The 14692-nt window shown below is 39.5% G+C and overlaps 1 protein-coding gene across 1 annotated transcript in view; it reads right to left on the bottom strand.

The window, feature by feature from the left end:
* The window catches only part of UNC79 (unc-79 homolog, NALCN channel complex subunit), a 307457-nt gene that overhangs the window by 154035 nt on the left and 138730 nt on the right, over positions 1–14692 (bottom strand). The window contains exons 13-16 of the mRNA XM_049769769.1: positions 14224–14395; positions 12531–12761; positions 724–914; positions 50–173 (exon numbers count right to left, since the gene is read on the bottom strand). Coding sequence (XP_049625726.1) covers positions 50–173; positions 724–914; positions 12531–12761; positions 14224–14395 — 718 coding nt within the window. The remainder of the gene's footprint in view (positions 1–49; positions 174–723; positions 915–12530; positions 12762–14223; positions 14396–14692) is intronic.

Genomic DNA, 14692 nt, shown 5'->3' with positions numbered 1-14692 from the left:
TTCCTAGCACAACTCTTGTCCACAATGACCAACTATGTTGTTTACTCACATGCAGCCAGAGTAAAGCTTGTTCCTGCACAGAGGAAGGGTAGCCTGTGAACCGACAACTAATAAAGCCAAACATCTCTTCCATGGAAAAGGGGAGAGGACAGAGTTCAATGTCAAACATTTTGCTGAAAAGCAGAACAGAAGGGTAAATGAGCAGTGGGTATATAGCAGGTCTTACCAACAGTTGCATTTCCAATGGTTTCTTACCTATAACTAACTTTGGGAAACCAAACACATAAATGATATACAGTCCAAACTGTTATGTGTGTCTTCATTTTAACTGTAAGAATTTATGTCATTCGAATAGATGTCATTTGTATGGCTATTAATTATATCAATGTACCAACTTATATTAGTATTGCCTTTTCCAAGGAATTCAAGCTGCTTCCCAAACATCAAAACACATTTTCCTGTCACAATTAGTCCACTTTATTCAAAGATTGGGGGAAGGAGGATTAAATCATATAATTTATCTACTTATTACACAAGGACAATTTTTGGAGCAATTTAAGGTCATCTTAATATGATTTAAGAGAACCACTGGACCCTAGGCCTTTAAATTTCTCTTTCTAGGTGTTAAGGAGACCAAGAAATCAAAGAAAAGGCTTAGCACAATAACATGCTCACCAAATGTTAGTATCATATTATGTCGACTTCGTTAAACTACTTACCCACCTTAATACTTCCCTGAATTCTTTTAATTGATTGTCTGGGACTTCTGTTCTGATGGCTTCCAACCACTCGGGCATTATACATTCCCAGACAGATTGGTTGATCACATTGTATGGGATCAGGCAGAGAATTCGGTTGAGACCTTCTTTCAATTGAGTCACTGTGCTGCAGGACTTATCCCAGTATCCACCAACCTGATGGCATACATATCACAGTCACAGGGGAAAAGAACAAAAGCACTTGTGAAAATGACACTCAAAAACATATGACAGGAAATGGGTACCAAGAAATCTTGTTTCCATCACACCTGAACTATGAGCCAAGTACCTTCCAACTGAGATTTTTCAAGAATCTACTAACCACTGCTACCCATTAGTATGGAAAAGGAATCTGGAGTTTAAAACAGAACCAAAGAGATCATCATAGTTCAAACCTGGACTCTTTGCCTTCACATACTCAAACTATCTGACATTCAAATATCAAATATTTGATAGTCAAATTATCTGATACTCAAATTATCTACTACAGATACTCAAAGCTCCCAATATGTATTTCTAACAGAATGAGTATAAGAAACTGGAGCATGATTTCTAACGTTGAACAAACCCATTACGCATATGTGCTTTTGAACCATGCTGCTGAGAAATCCAGATTTTTTATGACTGTACATGTCATGTTGAAGTTTTTCAATATAGAGAATAAAGTAGCAGAGAGAGCAATGTCCCAGTGCTATACTGCCATCGTTTTTTTTTTTTCACAAAATGTTGTCAAAGGCCAGATGAATTCATGTTTACCAGGCTCATATCTTTTAGTAAAAGATATAGTAAAATGGTATATTAAGTTTGTGCAAGACAAAGTAGAAATCACCAGTTTAGATTTTTCTTATAATTCTGATTTTAGATAAAGATCCAATATTTTGGCTCTAAATGTTTACTGTTGGGGGCCGGAGAGATAGCATGGAGGTAAGGCATTTGCTTTTCATGCAGAAGGTCATTGGTTCAAATCCTGGCACCCCATATGGTCCTTCGAGCCTGCCAGGAGCGATTTCTGAGCGTGGAGCCAGGAGGAACCCCTGAGCACTGCTGGGTGTAACCCAAAAAAAAAAAACAACCAAAAACAACAACAACTAAATGTTTACTGTTATCATGAAATACTGATGGAAATGATTTTAAATTCATCCCATTTTAAGTCAGTTAATTTTAATAAACAAACTAACCCCTGCACTGGCATTATTCAGGGGAATATATGGAGTACTTCACAAGGCATGGCACAGTATTGCCAAATTAATATAAATTAAATAAGATTAATTTAGTATTCATGATCTAATAAACAAATTGTGTCTTCGAAGTTATCTATACCTGAGTATGACATGAGCATACTATTATTATTTACATGCATTTACTAGTCAAATAAGTTCATATTATATTTACTACCAGTTGAAGATGATAAAACTTGACACTGGTAGTGGGTTCAGTGCTGAAATATTTTATGTCTAAACTCAACTATAAATAACTTTGTAAATCAAGGTATTTTACTAATTTTTTAAAAAAAAATATTTAAAAGAGCCAGTATAGTAGGTAGGGCTTTTGCCTTGCACATAACCAAACTGAGTTCAATTCCCATATGGTTCCCTGAGCAACATTAGGAGTAATTCCTGGCCCAAGAGTAACCCCTGAGCATCTCTGGATGTGACCCAAAAATAAAACAAAAGAAAAAAATCTTGCATATTTCATTTAAATGTATAGATTTCATTTATATCAAGTTGAATACTATTTATACAAATTTATTTTAACAATATATATCTTTTTTTAAAATTTTTAAAGAACCGTAATTGGAAAAGTTATTAATAGTTGAGTTTTAGGCATATAATATTTCAATACCAATCCCACCACCAGTGCCAACTCCCATCAACAGTACTCCCATATTCCACCGTTCCCCCAAACCTACAACAACCCAATTGCCACCTTGTCCAACATATTACAAAGCTCAGTGATTACAGCTTAGAGCTCATGTTTGCAGTGTTAAGTGTGTGCTTTGGATTTATAACTAGACCACTCTTCCTTATCACCAGTATGACTGAGTCCTGACCCCTTGTCCCTCGTTATTTCTCTTTTTTATCTAATTCCCATTTTGATTTTTGTTTTTTGTTTTTGTGTCACACCCAGCAGCACTCAGAGGTTACTCCTGGCTCTACGCTCAGAAATTTCTCCTGGCAGGCTTGGAAAGCATATGGGATGCCAGGATTTGAAACACGGTCCTTCTGCATGCAAGGCAAATGCCCTGCCTCCATGCTATCTCTCCGGCCCCAAATTCCCACCTTGATTTTGTCCCCTCTCTGTCCTCCTTCCTAAACTCTATGATCAAGATTGAATGAGGCATCCCCCTTTACTGCATTGCACTTCTAATGAACAATAATTGTCTTTTGTAATATATCTTCTTAGGAGATATTTCCAAAATCCTTTTAGTTACCTGAAATTAAAAATAAAGTAGCTGATATTCATTAAATATTGCAGGTGAGCAAAAATCTATTTTAGGTATTATGTAACCTCACTTAAAATTATATTGCAAAACAACAGTAATTAAATCTGTACTATACTAAAACAAACAGGAACACAGATTAAGGAAAGAACAGAATGCCAAGAAATAAGTCCACATATATATGAACATATATATGACTATATAATCTATGACAAAGAAGTCAAAGTCATACAACAGGGGAAAGAACACCTCTTCAATAAGTTGGGTGGAAAACGGAACTGCCACCTGCAAAACTGAGGGAAAACTAATTCGCTACTTGGCATCTTCCTCAAGGATCTAAATCCTAGGGAGAAGAGATGAACAAACACTCCCTTAAAGAAGACATATAAGTGGATATATGCAAGACATATAGCAATGTGTATATAAAAAATACTCTACATCACTTATCATTAAGGAAATTCAAATTTAACCAATGAGGTATCACTTCACAACAGTGAGACTATGTCACATACACACAGTTGATGACAATGTGGTAGGAAAGGAACCCTTATCCACTGCTGATGGAAATGTTGGCTGATCTGACCTCTTAAATAAACAATATAGACACTCAGCAAAAAAACTAGGAATTGAGCTTCTATATGACACAATAATTCCACCAATGGCCCAAAAACTAATCAAAAAAGTCATTTGCTTTCCTCTTCTCACTGTAACACTATTTACAATAGCTAAAACCTGGAAACAATATACGTGCCTCAGAAAAGATAAGTGGATAAAGAAACTATGGTATCTATACACAATGGAATACTACTTGGTGATAAGAACAGAAAAATCATGCAACTTGCTCCTACATGAAAGAAATTATACAGTATCACGCTGAGTGAAGTCAGCCAGAAGAAGAACAGATACAGAATTATCTCTTTCATATGTGAGATATAAAAAACATAGTATGAGAATGACACATAGTCACAACAACAGAACCTAAGAACTGTACTCCAGAACTGGGCTTGCCAAGAGTGATTGGGGAGATGAGAAAAAATGGGAGGGACCATGACATCATGGCAGAAGAAACCAAATGCTCTGGTAGAGGGTGTGGGGTTGGAACATTGTATGCATGAAACCTTATCATAAAGAGTACTGATTCCCTTGATTTACATACAATATATAAAATATATATCCCTACATCTTTCATAACAACTATTTTAAGCCCTTCACCATCAATGAATAATCATATATAAATATAGTATTAAAATCAAGGTGCTTAGTCTATACACCTATGGAATGCTAGTCTGCCATTAAGTTCTGAACAAGGTCCATTATGTTAAGAGGAATAAGTCAGGAAATCAAAGACCAGATGTGTTAACTCAGGAGCAAAAAAATGAATAAGTAAAGCAAATGAACTGGTACAAACAAGCCAATTGCTTGACTCCATGAACAATGGAGTTGCCACTGGTTACCCAAGCAGAAGGGAAAGGGGTGCAAGAAGCCAGTGGAAGGGCTCGTTTAGGTTGTGTTAAGGGCCAGAACTTTGTAAGATGAGATTTAGACACAGAATGGAAATGCTTTTCTCCTGAAACCTAGAGTTGCTTCAAAGTGATGTAAACCAACAGCATTCGTTTTAAAAAGAAATTAGTGGACCAGAAAAGTTACACAGTAGGCAGGGTATTTGCCTTGCATGCAGTAAGCCCAAGTTTGATCCCCTGTACCCTATATGGTCCCCTAAGCACTGCTAAGAGTAAGACCTGAGCATCACAAAGTGGTGTGGCCTTCCACAAGGGTTAGTTAAATGTATAAAAGAGGAAAGGTGCTATAGAACTAATAAGCATCTAAATTGTGAGCTAGTATATTCATCAAATTTGCAAATAAGATACAGAATGTTCACCCCTGAACCAGGGAAGCCATCCACGAAACATCCAGGATTGTCTATAACATCACCTGGAAGCAATTCTCTACCACGGAAGACCCTACACTGCTCAGACATCGACCTGCTCAAAAGAGACTTCCCTTAACACTGAGAAGACTTAACAACAACGACCTGCTTACAGGACAGGGCTCCCTGCATTGCCCTTTGATTGTGAGGTGAAACGAGAGGATGCTCCACATCCTGACTTCAATGTAGGATATGGAGATTCCAGGATATTTAATACAGAAACATGATACCAACAACAGAGACTGTGTGAAAAATATGTGTGTTGGCACTACAGACAATGTCTTGGATTGGATGATCTAGCTTGCCTGGCAGGAAACTTCAGGGGTAAGATCTCTTTGTATTTAGGCCAAGGTTATTCCTTTCCATGCCCCTCATATTTTGGTGGGCCTATGCAAACAACAATTGCCACTCTAACACCGTTTTTACTGTGCTCCTTTGACTCTAATCCTTAAAAAAAAAAAAACCACTTAAAATTTGAGGTTAACTTAAGCTAATAAGCATGTACATGAAAATGTAAAAAAATACTACCCCTGTAATGTTTAAGGAGTTACATAAGTTTTATGGCTTTAGATTGCCTTGTGTGCTGTTAAGAAATATTATAATGTGTTACAATCTGGGGACTTAAGGGACAAAGTAATTGTACATGGATTCTGTTTTATTTATCTTAATGTTCTTTGGCTAAAAGTTCAAAGTTAAGATATCAGCAAGGGGACTTCTTCTGAGAATTATGTTATGGGTGATTGTCCTTCCACTGTAACTTTACCTTGTCCTCTTTCTTTGCATCTTTGTTCTCATAATTAAAAATTAAACAAATTTAAAAAAAAGGGGAAAAAAAGGATACAGAATGTTGATGAGAGTCATCTAACATTTGTCAACCCCTTGGTTTTTCCTGAAAAATAGATATTCTGAATATTGGACATTTTAAATATGCACAAAACTAATAGAAATATGAGTATATTTTTAAACTCTCTGGAAAATATTCTATGAGTAGGATGTGATTTTGTTAAGGATAAATATTAATTCCCAAAGTAAATGTTTATAGAGGCCAGATGAAGGTACACAGGAAAGAAAATAAAGAGGAAATCTGAATGAAACAGAAAATAGTAAAGGTTCTCTGTAGGGCTATGTTGGAGTGAGTTCAGATCCTGTTGCTCAATTATTTAAGAGAACTAAGTCTTCTCAACCTTAATAAAACATCATGCAGAAGAGGGGCAGGTAGACAAAAAATATGACTCAAAAGTAAAGCTTTACATGTTTGCCCCCCTGGGTTTAATCCCTGATAGATATAAACATACCCCCAATAGCTAATACAAAAAATATCATGTTACCTTCTATATTTATTTTTGAAATATTTTCCTACCATTTTGGCTAAATGGATTATCAAGCACTAGTATTATTTCCACAGTGGCCTATGGCCCTGGTTAATGAAGTAATAACTAAACCTTTTGACAGTTTCCAACAACCTTTGCTATTTGACTTTTCCTAAATCAAACTCCTAAACAGAATCTTGCTCTCAAACTGACTTCCAGATTTCTAGAGGGTCTGTGAATCTCAAAGGATTTACGTCCTCTAGTTTAAAAAAAAATAAAATTGTTCAATCATACCCTCCTCATTAGGTTGACTGGATATGTTTAACAGCGCACAAAACATTACCAAATAAAGGGCATTTACCCTTCCCTAGTTGAAACTGTAAAGATAAATGTTATCAATCTATGGGGAATTGTGTGAAATTCTTAAGAATTTGCCATGCCCTGTCTATATGTCTATATGCCCTGATATTCCTTCACCTGGCTGTAGATAATGTAATAAAATAATATTATAATGCCAGGTATTTTCCCACATCTTTCATAACAACCATTTTAAGCCTTTCATCATTCACAGCTACTTACTGCTTTATTCTGAAGCTTTCCCAATGTCTCTAACAATCATCTACTTTAGACTGCTTCCTTTTAAGCAGAAAGGATTGGCTCTGATCTCGGGAAAAGAATGACTGATACTCAGAGATACTTTTTTTTTTTTTTTTGGTTTTAGAGCCATACCTGGTGGTGCTCAGGGGTCACTTTTGGGGGGAGGAGGGTCACACCCTGTAACGCTCAGGGGTTACTCCTGACTCTGCACTCAGAAATCACTCCTGGAAGGCTCAGGGAACCATATGGGATGCCGGGAATCGAATAGGGGTCCATCGTGGGTTGGCCGCATGCAAGGCAAATGCCCTACAGCTGTGCTATCACTCCAGCCCTGGTGCTCAAAAGTTACACTCGGGATTCACTCCTGCAGTGGTCGGAGACCATATGGGATGCCAGGAATTGAACCCGGATCTGCTGTGGGCAAGGCAAATGCCCTACCCATTGTTCTATTGCTCTAGCCCCAATATTTGTTTTTAATTAATAATTTTAATTGAGGGGCTGGGAAGGTGGCGCTAGAGGTAAGGTGTCTGCCTTGCAAGCCCTAGCATAGGATGGACCTCGGTTTGATCCCCCGGTGCCCCATATGGTCCCCCCAGGCCAGGGGCAATTTCTGAGTGCTTAGCCAGGAGTAGCCCCTGAGCGTCAAATGGGTGTGGCCCAAAATCCAAAAATAATAATAATAATAATAATAATTGAATCACCATGAGTTCCACATTAACAAAATTGTTCATGATTGAGTTTCAGTCATATAATGTCCCAACACCCTTGACCAGTACACATCTCCCATCACTAATGCCTGCAGTTTCCCTTCTCTCTCTCTCTCTCTCTCTCTCTCTCTCTCTCTCTCTCTCTCTCTCTCTCTCTCTCTCTCTCTCTCTCTCTCTCTCTTCCACACACTCTCTCTCTCTCTCTTCCTTCCTCCCTCTTTCTCTCCCACCTTTAAGGCACTGTGGTTTATAATATTGCTACTGAAAAGGTAACATGCATATCACTCCTTTCAGAACCCAGTTTTTGGCCAGGGTGATTATTTCCAACTCTTGTTGTCATAAGAAATACACATTCCTGATGGCAACGTTTAGTAATATGTCCACATAGCAGGATGAAGTAAGGATGCTAGATCCCTAACTGAGCATCTGACAAGTTCAGAAAACTGCTAACCCAGCCTCAAGCAGTCCAAGAATTAATTACACATGCCTAAATAAACTGATGCAGAATGTTGATGGGTTTTCTTTCTTTAGAGCATTGTTAGTTCTGGAAGGTTCTATTTCCTAGGCATAAGTTTCTCTTAAACAACAAAGCTCATGACAGTTTAGTAAATGATACCTTCTAATTTTGTTCTCATATCTTGATACCTCCAGAGTTCAGAAACTCATGTTGATGGTCATTAACACCAATTCTGTAAGAATCTGTATACCTTGGAACAGAATATTACTGGAAATGTTATTTATATCATCAAAGCTTTGAAAAGAACATCAGGTTTGAGAATGGTGCACATGAACTCAACTACAACCAGAGAGCTTTTAAGGAGCAAAGACAAACATTACAAAGCCTTCTTGGAAAAACCAGCCTGGAACTTGCCTTCTAAAGTTCCCAGCCTATGGACACACAAGGAAGATCCTTTCCTGGCAAATCCTGGCAAATCCCATAAAGTTTTTTTATGGAATTTTGGGGGGCTTTTTTTGACCCTCCCCCTTCAGCTAGTCTTAAATAAACCTTTCTGCTAATAACAAAGATTGGCATTTGTCAAGGATTGCTGCTTTATGCTGCAGAGATTAGCTCCTGTAGGATTTCCTTGTTTTCTTGTAGGGACTCCCTGAACTGGTCTGACAGACATGGGGGTCACCTTCTGAAATTTCAGAAATTCCCTTCATGAGTCAAATCCAGAGAGGGGGCCTCTTTCTGAAAAGAACCACCCGCTGAAATTTTACTAAGAACCAGCTTCTTATTGACCTTTTAACTGCAATCACATTTCCCATTATTGTGATCCCACTTATATTTGTGCACATCCACTTTGGGCAGCTGTACCCCACACTTTAAAAGGACATGAAGAACTGCATTTGGGGCTACACTTGACCTTCCTTTGTGTGAAGTACAGTTGCCAAGTGTCTAATAAGCTTTGCTCAACTGCTTCCAAGCTTGCCAACCTGGGACATAACAAAAAATATAAGGGGGACCTTCATAAGAGAGAGATTCTTTCAAATATATAGATGCTGATTCAAATTAAACCTGACAAATTCTTGAGTTCCTAATCTCTAGAGGATTTTAAAAGTCCAGTTTGGGGGCCAGAGAGATAGTACAGGGGTGATGGCATTTGTATTACACGACTCTAATTTGGTCCCCCTCAAATTACATGGCACTGCTGGAGCACTACAGGAACTGATCCTTAAGTACAGAGCCAAGAGAAGCCCTAAAAAGAGAGAAACCCTAAGCAATGGGCAGGTTTATCCTCCAAGATGTCAGGTCTGAGATTCCTAGTCAAAGTACCAGTCAAACAAACTTCTGAGGGCAAAGGGGTGGCTTATCATTTTTTCTGTCTTTGTGTAAATGATCAGGCCAAATTCAGACTTACCCAATGAATAAGAGTAACATGAATTACTTGTCATATAAATAGGAAGAAAATAAAAGAGTGACTTGAAAGTAGTTGATCACGAGTTCAAATTTCTAGTGTTCCACATGCACCGAGCACACACAATCCTGGCAGCTCCACTACTGGCACCTTCAGGAAGTACCATCGCAGTAAGCCAATGTGTGAGCAAATATCCCTCCCACCCTAGAACTGCAACCAGGACTTGTCCACTTCAAAATAGTATGATCACAGTGGGTACATGTGTTGATACCACAATCAAAGGAGCACAAACCTCAGTGAGCCCTGATGAACTGATATGCAACCCCCAAAAAACACCACAGTCAAATAAATAAATGTGAGAGCATCATAACCAGGCACATGTGCAAACACTGTGCAACATTAACAAGGAATAAAAAGGGGGGGTGATAAGAAAAAGAAAGGAAAGGGAAATGGAAGAGGGAAAGGAAATGGAAAGGGGTAAAGGGAAGGGAAAGGAAAGGAAGGGAAGAAAAAGATGAAGTCAGAGAAAGTAGGGTGCTTGCCTTGCATGTAGTCAGCCCAGGTTCAATCCCCAGCACCACATATGATCTCAAGCCCCACCAGTGATCCCTTAGTGCAGAGTCAAAAGTAAGCCCTGAGCATAGTCAGATGTGGGCAAAGCAAACAATTGCCAGTTCCCACTCATAGCTTAACAAGCCCTGTGCGCATATCTCAATTCGTTGGCTGGTTCGTTATCACTGCAGAGGCCTGTGTGAGAGATCCATGAACTCTGTCGCTTCTGCTTTTATATTTTTCCATTTAAAATAATATGCTTATTTAAGCACCATGATTACAAAAATTTTTGTAGTTAGGTTTCAGTCATAAAAAGAACACCCCCCTTCATCAGTGCTATATCCCTCCCATCAAGGCTCCCCTCTTCTTCTTCCCCTTTTATTTCCATGTCTATTGCCTCAGAATATGTGGTCCCTGACCATAGAAATCAACTTTTCTCTTCTTCCAGAATCAGGTCACCTCAATCTTTCTCTGTTCCAAATGAAATCATCATAGAAAACCTGGACACAGGCAAAGAAAGCCTGGAAAATGGAAAGTTTCCATTATGCAAAAACTCCCATTTTCTAGGACAGTCAGTAGGTGGCACCAAAGAAGAATGATAAATGCATCAAGCACCCTGAGTCCTAGAAATTGAATCACAGGCCTCCTTGGGATGGATGGGTTGTGTCTGTTGAACCCAAAATGTCTTTCTTTCTTCAACTGAAAACTACCTCAATTCCATGGTGAAAGAAGATACTGAAAACATCAGAAATAAAAAACAATACTTGGAAAATAGGGGCTAGAGAACTAGTCCAACAAGTGAGATACTTGCCTTACACACAACTGACCCAGGTTTCATGCCCAGCACCATAGATGATCCCCTGAGCCCGTCAGGAATGAGCCCTGAGCTCAGAGTCTGTAGTTAGTCTTGAGCACAGCCAGGTGCGGCACCCACCCATATCCCCCAAAAAGAAAATAGTTGAGGTGGGAGAAAACATAGTATCTTGCTGCCAAAAATTGGCCATAGTGGGTTAGATACAAAAGAGACTTTATTCAAGATATAGGGAGTCTTTGCAGCTGTACACTGGAGTCTACGATCTATTGAAGCAGGAAGGACAAAGCATAGACCTTTCCTCAAAGCCAGAGCAAAGGCACCTTTGGCATCCAAACAGGAAGAGAAAGAGGTATTCATCTCTGGGAACAGTAGGGAACTAACTGGACCAAAGATCACTACAGGACTGGACTCCAAATGCTTCAAAAAGAAGCTATTATGGCTTTAATTAATAAATTTTAATTCATTAATTTAATAGCAATATTCAGCAGTTGAGGCCATTGAGATAGTACAGAGGTTTAAGGTGTTTATCATGCCATTATTTTTTTTTTTTTTTTTTTTTTTTGGTTTTTGGGCCACACCCGGTGACGCTCAGGGGTTACTCCTGGCTATGCGCTCAGAAGTCGCTCCTGGCTTGGGGGACCATATGGGACGCCGGGGGATCGAACCGCGGTCCGTCTCCTAGGCTAGCGCAGGTAAGGCAGGCACCTTACCTCGAGCGCCACCGCCCGGCCCCTCATGCCATTATTGTAATAAGGCCCAAGGACAATAGAGTTAAGGGATGGAAGGACTGGAACGACTGGTTCACAATTTGAAGCTCACCACAAAAAGTAATGAATGCTGTTAGGGAAATAAATACACTAACAATTAGCATGACGATATTAAAGAATGAGAGAAGTGGAAAGCCTGTCTCAAATACATGGCATGGATCGGGGAGGTGAGGGGCATTGATGGTGGGAATGTTGCACTAGTGAAGGAGGATATTCTGTTTATGACTGAAACCCAACTACAATCATGCTTGCTTACATGCAGCCAACCCTGGTTCAATCCCTAGCACCACATATAATTTCTCTGAGTCCCCACTGCTGGAAGTGCCCTGGATACCACCAGATGAGAGGCATAAAACAAAACAAAATGTACAGTCATTTTGAGTAATAATATTCTCTTCATTTTGTTTCTATTGCTATTGCTATGAGGGCACATCAATTAGCGTTGCAAAGAAGAGACAAGGCCAATCCCTGTAGTGGTCAAAGGTCACCAGGGCTGCACCCAGCAGTGCTTGGGTTGGGGGGGGGGGTGGTATGTGGGCATACAGGGTCAGGATGGAACCCAAGTATTTGTGGCTCCATGTTTATGGTCCAACCCACTCCAATCACATTCCCAATCCTCCCTTCAATGGTCCCCAATTTCTCTTGTCATGGTTTCACTTTACAAATCTGCATGTCCCCTAAGATGATATGACCGAACTCCCTTCTCTCCTAACATTTCTACAGACACTAAGACCCCTCCACTGGCTACAGTAGCCCTGAACCCAAGTCCTCACCCAGAAAGTCGAAGGCCTCCACTTACCCTGGCAAATTCCATGGGCTTGGGAAGAAGGCACATGACCATGACGTCAAAACGAACATCACAGACTGTCTTTAGCCACTTGGTCACAAACTGAGGTTTCAGTTTTTCCACCAAACTTCCAACTTCATCATCCATCATGTAGGCCGTGGAATGGAACCACTGGAACACCATGGCCACCAGCCGGGCCAAGCTCTCCGTGGGCGTGTTCTCCCCGGGGGTACAAAGGCTCACCTGGGAGGATGTGGGTTAGAATCAACTTCAGCCTCCAACTGTCCTCAAGGTCATTCGAAGGCAGCTTTATAAAATAACCAAGGATCCCTCCTCTCGAACAGAGCCCAAGGATTCCTCTCTCCTGGAGAAATTCATGGCAATAGGACTCCATTCATATGGCACCTTCCACATTAGCCTTTTACCCTTTACCATAAGATCTCCCTCTCTCTCTCTCTGTTCTCTAGATGCATGTTTATTAAAAGTAAAGTCTATGAGTAAAATGGCATCAATACCTTTGATATAAAAATTTAAAAAAGTAATCCACATTTCAAATCTAAAATGATTCAACTGGGATAAGAATTGGAATCTGACATCGTTCTGAAATCCTTGAGATCCCCAATTCACACCAGTGAAAAGAAAACTTTAAAATGCTGCCCATCATTCAGATGGAATGCTCTGCTGAGCACCCTAGTATGGCCTAGGAATACCATCAACAAGTTTTTTTTAACTTGTTTTTAAAGACACCATAATAGTAGTCATGGACATAAGTTCTAGGAGAAAAACATGAGAAAATAAACAATTAAATTCCAATTTGATAATTCTTTAAAAAAGGATTTTTTTTCAGGTAGCCATGGGAAAGCCTTAAAGAAATGTATCATTAGAGAGACTTAATTCACATTTCCCAAGGACCAAACCAAAAGCTTGCTTCTCTGCAAAACTTTCAGCTTGTTTTGAATTTGGGATCTGCATATTTGAGGACTACTTAGTGAATAGCACAGTTTAATGAACCAAGAGCAATTGTTTGTGTTGGTTTGGCTCTAATTTTTCCAGCTATATACAGAGTTGCCATCAACTAATAAAGAGCTTGAACTTTCAAGAAAACTGTCCTGTGTGTGTTCGTGAGGACAAAAAAGATGTGCAAATTACAAATTCAATCCAATCTGTGATCATCTACTTTCCCATTTGTTTCCTGCCCAAGGTAGATTTCTAAGGCCTAGCACAGTAAGTTTCAATCCATGACTATTTATGAGAATCTATTAAGGGGGCTTTGGGAAAAGTTCCAAAATAAAAAAAATTTTTGGCCATACTCAATGATGCTCAGAGATTATTCCTGACTCTGTGCTCAGAAATGGATCTTGGCTTGGGGGACCAGATGGGTCCCCAGGGAATAAAACCAAGGTCAGTCCTAGGTCAACTATATGCAAGGCAAATGCCCTACTGCTGGGCCACCACTCCAGCCCCAAAAGTTCCCAAAATTTAAGAGTAGAATCTAAGCACTGTCATTTTTTCCCCCAGATAATAACTTTTCAGTTAAATCAACTGTGCAGCCCTGGCTTGACAATCACTGTCTTAGAGTATAAAGTCCCATTGCTACGGTTAATTGTTCACTATTTACATCTTTAAAGAGAATAGGAGAAACACATCATCAGCACCATATTAGAATGAGAAATAGAATGGAGAAGAGTTAACTTCTCTTGCTTACTAAGAACCAGATTCCAAACTGGCTGAGCAACCGCTGGTCGTGTTTATCATCGTCCTTGTTATCAAAGTCAGCATTATCCAGGGAATGATGTGAGGATGAGACGCCCAGCTGCCGCCGCCGATTCAATTCATGTTCCCTCTGCTCCGCATGGAATTCGGCTTCTTTCAACAAACTTGTTAAAGAGGGGAGATGTCAGGTTAGACCCATGGCCAGCACATCTTCCACTCTCATCTCTTCAGCTCAATTTTGTCAAGAATATATTGTGTCTTCACCTTTCTTTCAATTAGGAGTTGCTCCACAAAAACCAGAAATAGTCATTTCTTTACCATTTTGTTGTACTTCATTTTCATTTCAAAGATGGACAAATCAAGGCACCTAGACTAGTTTCACTGACTAGGATCAAGAACATCTGATGCCTTCTGGCTTCTGGTTTGCCACCATCCCCATTAGAGGTCATTTTCCCATTTGC

This window comes from Suncus etruscus, chromosome 3 (assembly GCF_024139225.1).
Source record: "Suncus etruscus isolate mSunEtr1 chromosome 3, mSunEtr1.pri.cur, whole genome shotgun sequence".
NCBI classification, from domain to species: domain Eukaryota; kingdom Metazoa; phylum Chordata; class Mammalia; order Eulipotyphla; family Soricidae; genus Suncus; species Suncus etruscus.
This window is presented reverse-complemented; position numbering and strand designations above follow the sequence as displayed.